The sequence below is a fragment of the Cottoperca gobio genome, chromosome 17 (assembly GCF_900634415.1).
Source record: "Cottoperca gobio chromosome 17, fCotGob3.1, whole genome shotgun sequence".
Lineage (NCBI taxonomy): Eukaryota > Metazoa > Chordata > Actinopteri > Perciformes > Bovichtidae > Cottoperca > Cottoperca gobio.
The window spans coordinates 22815704-22833250 of record NC_041371.1 but is presented as its reverse complement, the minus strand read 5'-3'; the positions used below and the strand labels follow the sequence as shown (position 1 = coordinate 22833250).

Here is a 17547-nt window from a genome sequence, read left to right as displayed (position 1 = left end):
TTGACATGATTCTCTTTGGTTGTGATAATGTTTTACTCACCAGTTGGATCATAGGGACTACATCCCAACATGGAGCCACCAGGAAGGTTTTAACCACATTTTCTAAAACAGCTGTTCAAGGATCTGTTTCAAAACCGTCCGAAGGCTGGTGTGGTCGCATCTTCTGTATTTTAGCAATTCAGCTTTTGAACACCAAAACTACGAAAACTAAGTTAAACTAAGTAGTAAAGAAACACAATTTTCTTTTAACCCTCCTTGTGTAACATATAAAGCCATCAAGTGAATTATGAAGTGCTGATCAACTGTCAAAGACACTTCAGGGGATGCGATGCCTGATAATGTTGAGCAGTGAATTGATTAATGTGTTTGTACGATCACCACCTGTGCATCGGTCACACATTTCTCCTTCTTTGGTTTCATCTTCTCCTCCATTCTCTTTCTTGGATTTCAAGGTGATTTATATTTGTACACTTAAGCAATATTTATGGAAGTGCTCAGATATTTACTATGTAACACAAGAACCTATTATTAATAAGTTGGAATGAGACTGAATTGAAGGTGCAGTGTGGTATTAATCTCATGGCGTCTTCTAAGTAGCGAGTTGTGCAATTACAAGATTTAATTAATCTTTCTAATTATAGAATGTTCAAATTTTGCTTAAATACATTTTCTCTTCATTCGATAAATAGATAGAAGCCATAGCAAGACTTAAACACGTTGGATGATTCTAATTGGTAGTAATTAAAATCTTCTTCTGGCTGTTCAAAGAATGATAAATATCAAGGCTGCACTTCTCCTTGTGACAGCCATCAGACACTGTGTGGACACAAAGGGCTAAACATCGAGCTTCAGTAGTAATCCAGTGGAGCTTCCGAGAGTTATTTCAAAATAACAACCAAGTCTGTTTCAGTCCTACTGATGTACGCATGAGAATGAAGTTGAACATCCTTCATTCAAAGCTGTTTGTCAACCAATGAGCTGCACAGAGATGGGGCTGTATTTAATCTACACTGCATCTTTCACCAACTTTGAGTTCTTGCAGAAAGTCATGACCAGGCGATATGATGATGTCTGACATGGCCTGACATGATCATCTGCTGTATATTAAATCCCCTTTGCTACATTGCTAAACTGGTTTTAGCTTCAGGAGGCAGTTTTGAGTATAATATGCAGCTCCAAATGTTATTGAGAGGTAAATAGACTCTATTGGCCGAGGGGCCTGGTCACATGGAACAGGTTGACTTTCCTTCACGTCGTTGTGATGCAGGCAGTGGCAGAAGCTCACTATCAGCTGCCAGCAAAGAACTGTATAACAGCTGATGTACAGACCTATTTCAATTAAACGTGATGTAAACACTACATCCACTGCTCATGATAATTCCCTTCAATTGATTTAAATTTATAGAAAAATATGGCTGTCATAAATGTTAGTGTGGCCAGGCTCCCAGTGATCCTGTGTGGGGTGAGATAAGTTATCATGTGTGCTGATGGTTTACCTTTCCTGGGTTCTGGGGTTTCTACTTACCCAAAGTCTCTTTCTCCTGTGACTGCTATATGAAAGAATGTGAACGGCTGCTGAGCTGAAATGCTTGAAATGTACAGGAACACTCAGCAGTTGTCCAGAGGAGGTAAAGGCCTGCTGACTGATGAGACATGTATCCATAATGTGTCCCTGGATCACAGTGTGTGGGACTCTGGCTAAGTAGGAACAATTGTTAACTCCACCAAAACTGTCCATGCACTAATGAATTGTCTTGTGCATTACAATGACAGGAACAGACATGACAATATGTCTGGATGATAAGAAATACAATATGAATTCTTCTTCTTTTGTTTAAAGTCACAAATCTAAAATCTAACTTAGGTTATTGACTTTTTAAGAGGTGCGTTTAGCCGACCAGACTAGCAAAAATCAAAAGAATACTAAAATCAAAAATAACTAATGAAAACACATTTAATTAATGTTACAATACATTTAGCATTAAAATGCACTTTTTGACACTACTTATGAATTCCATTGTATTTTCAGCAACATTTTGGACATGTGCCTCTCTGAGATACCACTGCTCTGTTCAGTATATTTAGCTTTAAAGTCTTTCAAATATATTATTATTTGTTCATTTACATTCTCGAATACACAGATCAGTATTTATCCCTGTGATATATTTGATCGGTATTCTTCCAAAGAATATTAATCTTAGCTTTCTATATGTGACAATCCAGTTCAAATCAATGGGTTTAAATGTATTTCTACACATTAACTTTAGATTCCTTGCTTTCATTTCTGTTTTGGCGGTAAGAAAGCCAGACATGTTGTTCAAATATTGCCATGGCTAGCCTAGCTAGCTTAACATAGCTTAATATCACAACATTGGTTTAGTTTCTACAAATCAAACAGAATTATAAATCATATTCTGGATACTGCATCTTACTTTTCTTTTCTTTCTATCCAGCCTTATGGTCATTTCTGCTCCTGTCACTTTAAAGGGGCGCTGCAGAGACTTTATACATGAACGTGAGTTTACTCCTCTTTGTGAGTCAACTGTGGAAACAGTTGGACAATATCTTCTGTGTCTCTGGCTTTGTCAGATAACCCTGGTGATGTCACAGTGATGTCATCCAGGTTTCCTCAGCTTGGGCTTGGAGACTTCACATGTATAACAAAACTGTTACAAACTGGAAATGTGGAGTTTACAAGATGTGGTTGTTTATCAGGCAGGAAGGTCTCACAAAGAGCAACCCTGTCTCCTGCAAAATAACCTTCCAGACAACTAAACTGCATTCTCCTTACTTCTGGAGGGAAATGTATTTGCTCCCGGATCACGGTTGTGGTTTAAACACGTTGTTATCGGTGTGAATTAAAACAAAACAAAACAAAGGCAGCACATTTACAGGGTTCAGTTTAGTAAAAGATCATTGTTTGGCTTAAAATAAGTACACTTGTTGCGTTGTGTCAGTTACGGACATACATTCAAACAAGTCAACGTTGACTTTTGGTTTAACACGGGACACAAACTCCCGGGTGAAAGTCCATTTACCCAATGATCGTTCCCATCCTCTTCCCTGCATGTGTCCCCAATGTAGTCCCGGAAAAAAATCTGTTTCCCTCGAAACATAATTGACGATGCAGTTTCCTGGTATCGGAACGTACTTTTTAGGAGAACAGACTTGAAAGACACACGTTCAAGTTGCATCATGGTAAATGTAGGATCCAGCATTTTGGAGATTGACCCACAATAAGGACGACAAGTCAGGATATTTCATTCTCTGCTGCTTCCATTTTGACCACTCTTTTTTAATTTATTTCCCCCTTAATGCAAAAAAAACCCAAAACATAACAAAAACTGGAAGCTATTAAAAACCATATTAAACTATTAAAAACCATATTAAGCTATTAAAAAACAAATGAAGTTTGGACACTTTCTGTGCAGAGATGACACAGAAACAGCAGATTGAGCTCATCAACACTCGTGTGATGAGAAGCTGCTTCACCTGCTCACCAGAGATCCATGTTTCATATTCCACAGCTGGACCACCTGGTTTCAACAGTGACAAAGAAAACATCTTTGGTGCAAAGATGATTTTTTTTGGAGCCACTTCATACTGTTTATCTGTGAAAATGCCATTTATACTACTACTACTACTTGTGCCAACATTTATTGTGACAACCTCTTATATAACTGCCATTCATTTGTCCAGAGCGACACTGGAAATCAAAAGTAAGAGCCACAGGATTCTCCAGACAATGAGGATGGTGATGATGTGTTGTTGATGAAAGTATTCAATATTTATTTTCTTCTTTTGTAAAGATTAGTTGTGCGTGTGTGTGGGGGGAGGGGGTCATTTTGTACAGGATCTAATTACCTCTGTGTTTAAATGATGATGACAGTGACAATGACAGTGAGCCATATTCAATGTGAAATTCCCTTCTTATCAAGAGGAAAGGGCCATACGGATGCTGAAAGAGTTTTTTTGTTTTTCTTTTACCATTTCCTGAATCATTTCTTTAGTGTTCCAGTAGCAAGCTTACTGTCTGTGTGTTTGGGAGGAGCAGTAGAGCAGGAACAACATGGCACAAACGTGAACCGGGGGAAACAGGAAGATATGCACATTGGGAATCTTAAGTGTATATTAGGCTCTGGAACCTTCTCAAATAAAAGCCTTGATGACTTTTCTGACACGAAGACTCACACTAGAATAGAGCCACTGGCCTCCTAGATGGAGATTAAAAATGGCTGCCAGAGAATGTCAAAACGTAGAAGCTGTGGTGTCAAAAATGACAAATGTGAAAAAAAAGAAGAAAATAAGGTACATTCTTTGGAAGATCAGGGCTGCCAAAACTGAAACAAAAGCTTCGATCAGATTTCCTTTTTTTATTTGTTTGCCTTTCATTTTTGAAAATTCCTAGTTACTGCCAACAATGTACTCCAGAGGTTAACACAACTATAATGTACATTTAATAAAATGAAATTGAAAACTAGACTTTTGTTAAGTTTAGTCCAGTTTTATTTGCACAATAAAACTAAATAGTGAAATGTGAGTTGTGACAGGAAAATCTATAGGCTAATGCTGAACTAAAAATAGATTAGATTTAAAAAACACTAATATGAAAAGCATGAATAAAGGAAAATATGAATTGTGTTTGTATCCTAACATTTCTTCAGAAGGGATTTTATTGTCTCAAAATGTGATAAATAATTCAGGATTTTTACATTTAGATTAATATTAGTTATACACGATGCACACACAAATGGAAAATTAAATTTCAATTTTACTTTGTGACCACATTTTTTACTTTAATTTAAATTGGCAGTCCTGAACTTTCATAGAGGACAACCTTGGATGTAATGCTGCTGAAAACCCAAGTAACAACCATCGGGGTGCTTGAGCCGGCTCTGTGTGCTTTTATCCTCAGGAAGAGATTGGAAATGCAGTCTATAAAATCAGGGTCTCCCAGACATAGTGGTCTGTTACACACACACACACACACACACACACACACACACACAGTTTGAGTGTGTGCACGTGTGTGTGTGTGTGTGTGTGTGTGTGTGTGTGTGTGTGTGTGTGTGTGTGTGTTTGAGTGAGCGTGTGTGTGTGTGTGTGAGCGTGAGCATGTGTGTGTGTGTGTGTGTGTGTGTGTATGTGTGTGTGTGAGCGTGTGTGTGTGTGTGTGCGAGAGTCTTTGTGATATAAAGTTTGTATGTGTTTCATATGTATATTATACCATTATGGAAGATGCACTGTGTGTGTGTGTGTGTGTGTGTGTGTGTGTGTGTGTGTGTGTGTGTGTGTGTGTGTGTGTGTGTGTGTGTGTGTGTGTGTGTGTGTGTGTGTGTGTGTGTGTGTGAGGTCTTTATTAAGTGCTTCCTGAGTCCCTTGTTTTCTATGTCGGGCCTTCCCTCAGTACGGTCTAGTAGCCTCATAGAGTCATTGTGTACATTAACTCTCCACTCGTACCTGCGACAGATCTCAAGTGTTCGTACAGAAAGCGATTGAGGGTGTTTCATGACGCATGCAGACACAATATTAGTACCTATGAATCTATATCTAAGTTGAAAACATGTATTTGGTCTATTTATGCTCTTATTTATTGATTTTTTTTAACTCTGAGATTCTGTTGAAGTGGTTTGTCATGCTCTTCTGATCTTATGTTGTATTGTAAAGAGATTATTATATGTCCATAACTATTGATGAACCCATAATAAAATTAACTATCAACTCTTCTTCCATGGCTGATCTGTAAATACATTTGCAACATATGCATACATTAATGGAACCTTATGGCATGGATTAGGTTAGTTTCCATGGTGATGGTGGACTGAAATATTAAAGCAGGGCAGTTTTATTTTATTTTTATTTACTTGTCGAATACTAAAGGGGTCAAATATAATTAGACATAAAATAATAGACCGAATTCATGCCTACTACTTGTGCATTATGTTTGAGCAAGGTATAACTATAAGAAAATCAGTTGCCATTTTTAATTTCGACACATTGTCTACTGATCTGAAAATTCAAATGTAACGTGATCATAATTGTAATCATAACTGGTTTACACTGAAATTATTTGGAGATGAGCTAAATAATGGCAACTGAAATCTGCATTTAATTGAATACTTTCAGTTTAATATTGGTAACCCTGGATTTCCATATCCTCCACTAAGGCAAATATGTCAACTCTGACATACAGTATGATGTGTCATAGGCAGATGTTCATGAAATGTACACAATCTTCCTCCCTCTCTACCACCACTGTCAACACTTTAGGGTTTGAAAACAAATACTGTAGCTGGAATTAGAAATTCCTCTTCTTTGGACTACTAAAAATTGGATGTCAAAATATTATAATTCTAATAATAAAGGATTTCTGATTCTGATTCTGATTAAAAGTTATAAAACGAGAGGCAGCCATCCACATGCATGCTGAATGTGTTCTCCCCTGTAAACACATGGTGGCGGTAGTGCAGTGAGGATTGAATAACCCTGTCTGCTGCAGGATCAGCTCTCACAGGGATCCGCGCGCTAAAACGCGGATAAAGTAATATGACTTGTTGCTTTGAAACCGATAGAAAATGATGCATTGAGCATCTACTAATGATGATCTGTTTCTATGTGATGTAAGCCCCTTATCTTTGAGCTATTTTAGAGATGTATCTTCATTTTATTTTACAGATAAATTGCTATTATATTTGCATATATTTATATTATATTTCATGGAATGCCATAACAACTATCTTTATTTACAGAAACAATTAAGAGAGCATTAAGATAAATCTTACCTTTAAACCAGCAGTCTCACTAATCACACACACACACACACACACACACACACACACACACACACACACACACACACACACACACACACACACACACACACACACAGTGATTGAGTGAGTGATTCAACTTTATGCCACAGTTTTGATTTCAATTGTAAAATTGTCAATCAAGGAATTAACTTAGAAAACAAGGTCCAGGTTGGAAATACATATTTAATACAATGTTATTTGATATTGAAGATGTACAGGTATTGAAATCTGTATCGGTCTCAATACAGAGTATTGTACTATGTACTATGAGCAAAATGTTGCAGATAAAGAAAGATATCTCATGTTGGAAAATATATTTTTCTTATTTTTAATGATTAAATTAAACTTTTAAACATTATTGATTCCTATAAATTGACTTTACAGCAGCCCACAGCACATTCTTCATTTTATGGTCCTTCAAGTGGGAGTGCATGTTGTTGCAAACCTTCAAACACAACCATAAAGGGTGTTACATAAGGTATCCCATGAGCCTAATGAAAAGCATTATCAAAAAAAGAAAGATCCCATGTAGATGAGATTCAAATCTCTGAACCCTTCATCTAACAATAAGCTGCCAAAGAGGAATTATTATTTTAACACTGAAATAAGAAACTTCTGTTTCAATGTCCACTAAGGGAAGGACAGCGAATTACAGGGCCACATATTACAAATGATGAAACAATACTTATTGGGATTATTCCACAAAAATAGTAATATAATAACCTTCAAGTAGTTTTCCTTTCAGTTTCCTGTATACATACCTGACACTTTATGGTGGCTCGTTTCTCTTATTTTTGACTGATGTTTAATTTTAGCACAGGACAATATCAACTGTAAATGTGTCTGAGTAGTGTCTGCAATTATTCCATTCAGGCTGTATACAGCTCCAACAGCCTTCCTTAATAAGGTCATGCAGCCTTTATGTAACCTGAGAGTCGAACCCCACGACAAAAAACTCTGATATTGACAGCATTCGCTGCAGCTCCTTGCAGGACAGTCAAAGAGAGATTTGTATTAAGAAAAGAGACCAGACAGCACATAGTCAGTGACAGAACATAGTCATAGAGCCCAATACAGGACCTCTATACATACATACATACATACATACATACATATCTATACATATCTCAAATCTCAGGCAAAACTACAAGAACCCAGTCAAGAAGCAATAGATCCCAGGGCTCTGAGAACCCTTTTTCATTTACCTCCAAAATACAGTCAAGGACCCTAGATCCCAGTTAAGGACCATAGTCAATGATCCCTTCAACCCTGGACTTTCAGATCACCTTTGTACCCATTCCAAGATCTATAGTCTGAAGACTAACAAACCGGATGTTCTCTGGAAGCCCACAATTTTCCCACAACACTGTCAACAACACTCAGGTCAATGCAGGACTTTCTCCAGAGCCTGACCCTGTCTTGTTGCTTCTGCAGACAAGCAGATAAACAGCGGAGTTGTTCCTGCAGGACACTCAGAAATCTCTGTTAATCTCCTCCAATCCTCCCTGCAGCCGTCAACAGCCCAGCCCAACTCTGCCAACAGCCCCCGGGCTGTTGGCAGAGCTGGACTCTCTCCAGTCTTCTCACATATTAGCCCGGCTCTTAGTCTGGAGACACCAGATTAACGCCCAAATCAATTAGAGCCAGCAGCAGATGAGTCAATTACCCCCCTCACCCCCACCCCTTATAATATAGACTTCCTTGGTGTTTATGTTTGACATCTTGTAGGGGAAAGGACATGTGAGGGGTGTTTTGGTGTCTTCTTGAGGGTGGTGTTTGTTTAGAGGTTAAAGAGGCAGAAGACTCTGAATCACAAGGACTGTCTGGGTGGGCAGGGGGGAAGTGCAAATGACCCCCTTCCTCCAAAAGCTACTGTCAAAGGTGTCTTTGAGCAAGGCAAAGAACCTCCAGCGTGCAGAAAAGCTGTTTAGTGTTTAGAAAACATGACATGAAGTCAGCCTGAAGTCAGCCTGCTCATTTTAAAGATTACAGGTTTGTAGTTAAGTGAAATAGTGTGAACTAAGTGTGGGTTACATGAGGTACTGTACTGTTAATAGACAGATGTCTTCTCATGCAGTGAGAAATCATTTGGTAGGAAATATCTGTGAGACCAATGGAACTGTTGAGTCGCTGTTCTACAAATAAGATCAATTCAGTCAATTCAATTTAATCAAAGGTGTATAAAAGTATAAAGTATAATTAGTTTCAAAGACTCAAAACATTCACCTACAGTTTTAGGTTTGTCTTGCCGTTTGAGACTGGAATTCATTTTCACCTATAAAACAAAGCGTAGGTGTAGAAAATAATGCACCAGCAATATTCATATGTTCTTCCATTTGAACCACCTTGTTAACTCCTCATGTGTAACCCTTTAATCCAGGAAGTGAAGTGCATCTATAACTGTGCAGCTTGTTCAGCTCTAACAAGGACAAATGCTTTTTTTCTTTATGTATGTTTTCTATTACATACTTAATTATTAAGGATTTTTTTGTGTATTTTTTTGTGTATGGTGTAGCTTTTTCCGTTGTTGGTCCTAAACTGTGGAATAATGTACAATCAACAGTTAGATCACCCCCCTCCATTTATACCTTTAAAAAACAACTAAACATGTCTTTTCTTTAGTCTTGTCTGCAGGGTTTTGATTGGTTTGTATGTCATTGTTGTTGTTTCTGTGTTTTATTAAGGTAATCTAAGCTTTTATTAATTTACTAACCTTATTGTATACATGCCTGTGGTTTTATTTAATATATTTGTAAAGCACTTTGTTTTTTTCCTTCAAAATATGTATTTATATGTTTTCTCTCTCTAAGTATTTTAGGTATGTACAGATGCTAACAATTCTGAAACTAAAAGTTGTGATTTTTGTCTAAAAATAAACTTGACTATATATAGTATCAGCATGTATCAGTAGGCTATGTGCATACAGCAAGATGCGTGAAGTCTAGATTAGTAAAGTCTGATGTCGTGCCCTTGACGTGAACGAGCAGTGCACACTCATTATGCTCCAGAGAGGCTTTCATTTGTCTGTCAGTCTGCGGAGCGATCCCCCTCCTGACGTCTGTCCGTGCGCTGTCCGCGTCCTGCCTGCATGTGGCGGGATTCCCAGGCCTCCCTGGTGCTTAGGCAGCAGCTCAGTGACACCCTGTGACCTGCTTTCATCACTGTTTGGATGTATGTGTGTCCACTTGAGTGTGTGGGACAGAGACACAGAGAGAGTGGTGCGTTAGAGAGTGCTCGTATGTACAGCTAACAGGTGTGTCAAAATGATTCAGACAGTGTTTCTAGTTGTGTGCAGTGTGCTGTTCAGTCAAAGTCCAGCAGTTATCAGTTCTAGAGTGAAGGCGGCCCCTTTAATCTCTATCATTAGGCTGCAGAGGACACGGCAACACACAGGACACTGTCCTCAAAGACACTTTTAGTCAAACAGCTTGAACCACCTGTGTTTAGTTTCAAAGCAGGAAGTAGTGGGACAGACATTCTTATAGTGCAAAGAACAAAGACGGACTACTTCCTCCATTGGTACAGTACATTGGCACTGTAAATCATGCATCGCAGGTTCGTGCTGAGGATCCTGGGTGTGTTGCCTAACAGAACCTCAAACATGGCGCCAGAGAAGCACATGTTTAACGCGTTGTTTTACTCGTCATACTTTGTGTTGTTCGATCCGGGTCCTTGCTGATTTAATTGATATCATGGATAATAAGGAGGCCCATTTCAAAGACTGAACCTCTAAATCCTCCTCACTTGACACCTGGAATCCATTGACAGACCCCAAGAACCAACCCAACGACTAGAACCTGATCATATCCCCAGTATGTTCACGATTATAGAAGAGTTACGTCATGAATCCACATCCCCCCATGTTACTTTCAACAAGCCAATCAACTGTTTGATTACATTTTCTGTAAATTCTACCTTCACACATTAAATTCTAAATGTTTAAAATTACTGCAGTGCCAGCTGTACATCTGGTAGAGAATACTAAACATTGTATTTTCCTGTATTTAGTATTTTACCCAAGGAACAGTCAAAGTTAAAATATTTATTCTACAAATGTCACCCCAACATGGGTATTATGTAAAGGTAGAGTGAACACGCTTTCAAATAAATCAAGTATAGCAGAGGGCCTGACTAGACATAATCAAAACTTGTGAAATGTCAAAAAATATAAACTGTGTGATAACATATTTACAACCTTTTTTAGTTAATCAAAAAGAAATCCATCCATCGTCTACCGCTTATCCGGAATCGGGTCGCGGGGGCAGCAGCTCCAGTAAGGAACCCCAATCTTCCCTTCTCCGGGCCACATCCTCCAGCTCCGACTGGGGGATCCTGAGGCGTTCCCAGGCCAGTGAGGAGATATAATCTCTCCACCGAGTCCTGGGTCTTCCCCGGGGTCTCCTCCCAGCAGGACGTGCCTGGAACACCTCCCTAGGGAGGCGCCCAGGTGGCATCCTTACTAGATGCCCGAACCACCTCAACTGGCTCCTTTCAACGTAAAGGAGCAGCGGCTCTACTCCGAGTCTCTCACGGATGGCTGAGCTTCTCACCCTATCTCTAAGGGAGACGCCAGCCACCCGTCTGAGAAAACCCATTTCGGCCGCTTGTACCCGTGATCTCGTTCTTTCGGTCATGACCCAGCCTTCATGACCATAGGTGAGGGTAGGAACGAAGATCGACCGGTAGATTGAGAGCTTTGCCTTCTGGCTCAGCTCTCTTTTCGTCACAACGGTGCGGTAAAGTGACTGTAATACCGCCCCCGCTGCTCCGATTCTCCGGCCAATCTCTCGCTCCATTGTCCCCTCACTCGCGAACAAGACCCCGAGGTACTAAAAAAAGAAAAAGAAATCTAAATGCTTTAAATCCAGAATCAGAAGAATGCAGCGACCTTCAAGTGGCCAACGAGCAAAGGTTACAGTGAGGGTACTGAAGTTGTTAAATTACTGTTCAGTAAATCCCTTTAATTTAGTTTAGTCATCCAGATGGATAATCCCCTGTAGCCAGAGATTAGAGGGATTACCACTGAATCACTGTGTGGGGATTAGCCCCAGATCTAATTCCACACATTTGGCTGCTATAGTTCACTTTCTGGATTTATTTTTCCAGTTCTTGACAGAAAATGTGTTCATGGGCCCTGCAGCAGCAGCAGCAGCACCGAGGGAACTCAAACCTGCAGCACATGCGTAAATTGAAGATGTTTATCCTATTATAACATTATGTTGACATTCAAAACTATAGAGCGACTGTGATGAAGACACACTACTCTTTATGGAGATGTGGATCAGTAATGTTTTTAATGAGATTAGGCTACTTATAATTAGTAATTAATTATAATTAGTACCAAATAATGAACCTCTTTCTTGGAAATTTTAAGGAAATAATTAGAACATTTTAGAAAAATTACGGACACTTTCCATCTGGATATGAAATAAATAAATGAAAAGTCAGGAATAATAAACTAAATATTTTCGTAAGAGTTCATAATATTAAATCAATAAGAAGAAAGACATTTTTCAGCATTTACATTTTTTATCAGGCCTACATATATCTCACAATAAAGACACTCAAAATGATTCCTCATATATGAGACATTACATCCCAATATTAGATTCTTATGATTGTGAATTATTTAGTCAAATGTGACTGACAGTATCATACTGATATGTTTTATTTATGTATGGTGTTTAAGTATTGCTGTTTGCAAGTAATTCATTGTATTCTATTTATTTCAGATTATTTTTTCTTTTTTTGAGGTACGGGCAAGAACTACAATTTAACCCCACCAGCAAGCCACTGTGTGCGTGTGTGCGTTTTGTTTTGTTTTTGTGTGTGTGTCCCTCTACACACCCGTCACCACCTCCCCTGCAGTGCACCGTGACCGTTGTGGCCGGTTTTAATGCACCGTCCAGCCTGCTGCATGCTGCAGACCGAGGGGCTGCATGGGAACCGAAACACTTGCTCCGCTCGCGCAGGTCGGCCCGTTCAGAATGACAGCACGTTCATCAATGAGACGACGTGGAGCGCGCGGTCACGGCGCGTTAAAAACCTGCACGGTTCGAATTATCATCTGGTTTTAAGAAAAGTGGGGGTGGGACACACTTTTTTAACATGTCACTGCGAAACGCACACGCATACACACACTGTTGCCTTAGTGATAAAGTTCTAATAAGAGCGGCTCCCAATTTGAAAACACTGCAAAAAAAAAAAAAAAGAATCAGCGAGTATCTTTGAAATTGTTGCAAATTTCTTCCCACCGTAACATGTTTGGTTCCCCTCTTCATCACACACCATCCAATTGAAGACCAGCGCAAAGACGTTGCATTTATTGGAGGTTTTGTATGGGAGCTTGAAATGAGGAGACAAGTAATAACTAAAGGGACTCCAGGGGAGCCTCAGACTCTGTCTGCCTGCACAAAAACACATTTGGTCACATTTGAAAATGTAGCTCCTCAAACATCGAAATTCTGAGATTTTACAGAATTTTAAACGTAATCTATTTTACTGTTGCCTATTCATAGCTTCCATAATGACAGAAAATAGACGATAGACATATCATATGGATAGATATGGTACATTTTAATAAAAAACTAAAAGTATAATTACAAGTAAACCAGGACTTTCAGGCTTCTCATCAGAAGAAATGTATACCGTAAACTTTGAGAGGAATGTATTCCTGAAGGTACGAACTCACCTGTAAATGTTTGTCAGCTTTACATGATCTGAAAGTAGAAGAATACGAGCTATCCCACGTGTCACAAAGGCAACTACTGAGTCTCCTCAGTTCTTCTTGTTTCTGCCTTCCGAATTGTTGTGCAATTCCCACAAGAAACTTGTTTTTTACCCAAACGTTAATTACTATTTCTATTGAGGTCAGCAGAAAGTATTCAGAGAGTATCGACTGCACCTCGACCAATAAATTAAAATAAATACATTTTAAATCAGTTTTCTTTGGCTTATTTGAAGCTATTGTTCTGCACTTAAATTATTTCACCTATCTGAAGATAATGCAACTTGCAATATTTTTGCTATTCGGAGTTGTATCCTTATGATTGTTTACTTATTGTAAGTTGCTTTGGACAAAAGTTTCAGCTAAATGTAATGTATAAGTTATTTATAAAAACATCCTGAACAAAGGTTATACATTATTTGGATTACAGCTGAGGTCTTGCTGACCACCTTTGTTGAGTATGATGATGAGGCACAAAGGAAAAAGAGGAATCCGCCGCATTTAAATAAAGTTGATGGGAGGCAGTGATGTATGCTAATATTTCTGATATTTTTGTTCTTATGGTAGATGCAGTGCATTTTTTTTAGTGCAGTCCTGCAGGGTCCTGTCAGTGTTTGGTGTTGTGTTCAGCACCTGGTTGGTACCAGGACGTGCGTGTATTGTGTGCCTTTTTTAGACATGTGGGCTCCCAGCTACAGCTTCATTATGTAGACAGCAACACATGGCTCATTTATAACACGACATGTTGCATTGACTGGCGATAGGGACGCAAATGGCTTTCTTCCCACGGCCACGACCCGTGTTGCAGCTTTCTATCGCACCATCCCATATCCACAGACGCGCGATGCGCACGCACCCAGCCTGGCGTTGCAAAAGAGCCATTTGCTCTGAAGAACAAAGTGAGCCCTTTCTCTGAATGGGCTGAATAGATTTGTACTTATAGAGCCCACCGGTGGGTAGTCTCCTTTCGGTATACCGAGGAGCGTTAATATGTCGCGTGAGGTGTCAGAGAGGCGCGCGCTCCAGGGCCAACCACTGTGCTTTTATTTGTCAACCAGTTCTCCCAATCAAACCCGCACTGGCTGGCACAAGTGGCGCATCGACCACTCTACTGGTGCATGTATTTATAGCAGCAGCGCTGCCCACTTACTGCTGAATAAATGACCGAGCTGAGGGCTCTGCTGCAGCCCCTCAGAGCAACATGTTGACAGGGGTTCTCCGCATTCTTCCCCGGTACATGTCTGAGAGGGTCAATCCAAATGGTTTGATTAATTCGATGTAATAGACGGTAAAAGGAAACCATCATTAAAACGTTCTATTTTATTTGTATTTGTATTTAGCACTTTTGCTTACATTATTTTATGCTCTTCCGCTTCCAAACAGGATATTTCCGTTGATTTATTTAAATTTGAATTAACTATAAAAAATGAGTAAAAAAAAAACCCAAAACATATATATTACAAATATATTTGTTAAATATATAACAACAACAATAATAATAATAATAATAATATTATTAATAATAATAATAATAACAATAATAATAATAATAATAATAATAATAATAACAATAACAATAACAATAACAATAACAATAATAATAATAATACTAATAATAATAATCAATGAATGTACACGTCCTGCAACATTATATCCTGTAAGCCACCCGTGGAGAGAGACTGTGCTGTTATAAACTCGGACGGACCGCAGCCTTCAGGTTTTACTAGTTTAAAGTAGGTTATGTTTTAAACTTAGTTCTTTAACTACAAATAACTGAATTACGCCCTAATTTGGTCACTTTCTTTATTGTATCACGTGGACACATTTTCATCTAAATAACTATAATGCGCAATAGATACATTTTGTAAAAATAAAAAACAGTGTTACTGCAAATAGTCCTGTTACTGGGCTTTAAAGTTAAAAAAGTCATTAAAGTTTATTCAGTCAAAAAAGCCGGTGTCATAACGGTGTGAATAATATAATGTGATCGGTCTCTTTCCTTCGGGGAAGCAATATATGTACATTTTAGGGTTTGTTAAAAAAAAGTAAAAACTAAATTGAGTGATTTGTTAACGCAGTGTGGTTTAGGAGAACAGCCGGTGTCAGTGCAGAGTTGAGATGTTAGTTCAAACCCGGACAGGAGGCGTGGCGTTCTGGGGATTATCTCGAGGTGCGCCTCGCGGACAGAGCTGTGATTGGTTGGCACTCCCGGCAAGCGGCACGCGACTATGGATGTCGCTATAAAGAATCCTCGCGTGCCGGTTCTACAACTAAAACTAACTGTTGACCGTGAGCAGCGAACACAGAGCAGCGGGCTGATAAAAGAAGGAACAGTGTGTCATTGTTGCAGCGCAGACAAAGATGGACACTGTGCTGGACCCTTTCTCTGGACTCGACTCTTTCTCCTCCCCTCCTTATTTCGACGATGACGAGTTTTTCACCGACCAGTCCTCGAGAGACGGACACTTGGACACTGATGACTTTTTGGATGACGACGTCGACTTCCTCGCCAGTCATTTCCAAGAGTATTACAGCAAAGACGGAGGTGGCAGAGCAGCGCCTCACGATGGAGACTATGACATCGGCAACTTGTCCTTCTCCTCCTCGTCCTCCACTTTCTCCTACGGCTGCGCCGACAGCACGTCGGACCTGTCCCCTCAGATGGGCCATCACGGCGGGCCGTTACTGAAGCGGAGGAGGCGGATGAGGTCTGACATGGAGATGCAGCACCTGAGGCAGGCGGCCAACGTTAGGGAGCGGCGGAGGATGCAGTCCATCAATGACGCGTTCGAGGGGCTCCGAACCCACATCCCCACTCTGCCTTACGAGAAGAGACTCTCCAAAGTGGACACTCTGCGGCTCGCCATCGGGTACATCAACTTCCTCGCCGAGCTCGTGCAGTCTGATCTGCCCATCAGAAACTCCAGCAGCGAGACGCACGCTCAACCCAAGAAGATCATTATCTGCCACAGAGGAACAAGTAAGTTCATTTAAAGACATCTAAATGCAGTTGTTTCCCTTAGAAGTAGCCGATAAATGGGGAAGTGGCTCTGATTAACAACTTTCTAAGCATCTCTTATGCAGACATGTTATGGATGTATTATTTGGATTTACGCAAACCTACATAGTACAAAAAAACAACTAAACTAACACTATTCTCTTCTTTTCTCTACCCAGGGTCTCCCTCTCCCAGTGATCCAGATTACGGTCTGCCTCCTCTGGCCGGTCACTCTCTGTCCTGGTCGGATGAAAAGCAACTCCGAGAGCAGAACATCATCCGCACCGCCAAGGTCTGGACACCGGAAGACCCCCGAAAACATCACAACAAACCGGGCCTTACAGACATTGAAAACGAGCCTCCTTTTGGCCTTGTGGCCTAAACAAAAACAGCAGAGTCCTTCTGTCAGACGCACATTGTTAATGTGGAGACGATGAAGCGGACTATGTTAATGTTAATGTGCACTTGAAGGCACATTGCAAAAAATGTGAACACCATGTGAGTTTACTGTACAGTTCTTCTGTAAATAGTTTTATCATGTTGATAATTTTTATTTTTGTAATTCAGGCAACTGGCAATCATGTATTTATTATTTTCACAAGTTATAATGTATGTTTTAATTTAAATGCAATGAATAAGATACATTTTTTATATTGTTGTACAATGCTTTATATTTATGTTCAATCTGCAAATAAAAGCACTTACTGATAAAAAAAACACTTTCATTTCCATCTTTCTTGTATGTTATTATTGTTTGGTCAGATGTTCAGCAGAACGATGTTTCATATGCTTCACGTGATTCTAACAAGAAATGTTGAGTTTGAAGATTCATTACTGATTTTGAAAATAGTAGTTCCCATCACAAGGTTTACGTAATAGATATTTCCCAATACAATGGGAGACAGAAGCCTACTTTCTGCTGGTGAAGCACTTTGGCTGCTTTGTTTTAAAAAAAGGTCCTATAAAAATAAAATATGACTTACTTGGTTTAAATGGTGTTAATGGAGATA

The 17547-nt window shown here is 39.5% G+C and overlaps 1 protein-coding gene across 1 annotated transcript; it reads left to right on the top strand.

Annotated features, from left to right (window-relative positions):
- The first annotated feature begins 15900 nt into the window (after nucleotides 1-15900).
- On the top strand, nucleotides 15901-16919 carry ptf1a (pancreas associated transcription factor 1a). The gene is made up of 2 exons (XM_029454082.1): nucleotides 15901-16519; nucleotides 16717-16919. The coding sequence occupies exons 1-2, from the start codon at nucleotides 15901-15903 to the stop codon at nucleotides 16917-16919; spliced, it is 822 nt and encodes a 273-aa protein (XP_029309942.1).
- The last annotated feature ends 628 nt before the right edge of the window (nucleotides 16920-17547 follow it).

Excerpts from the sequence above, each read along its gene's own strand:
- ptf1a (XM_029454082.1), top strand. The coding sequence starts at position 15,901 with ATGGACACTGTGCTGGACCCTTTCTCTGGACTCGACTCTTTCTCCTCC. Across the intron at positions 16,520-16,716 it reads TATCTGCCACAGAGGAACAA|GGTCTCCCTCTCCCAGTGAT; the intron begins GTAAGTTCATTT and ends TTCTCTACCCAG.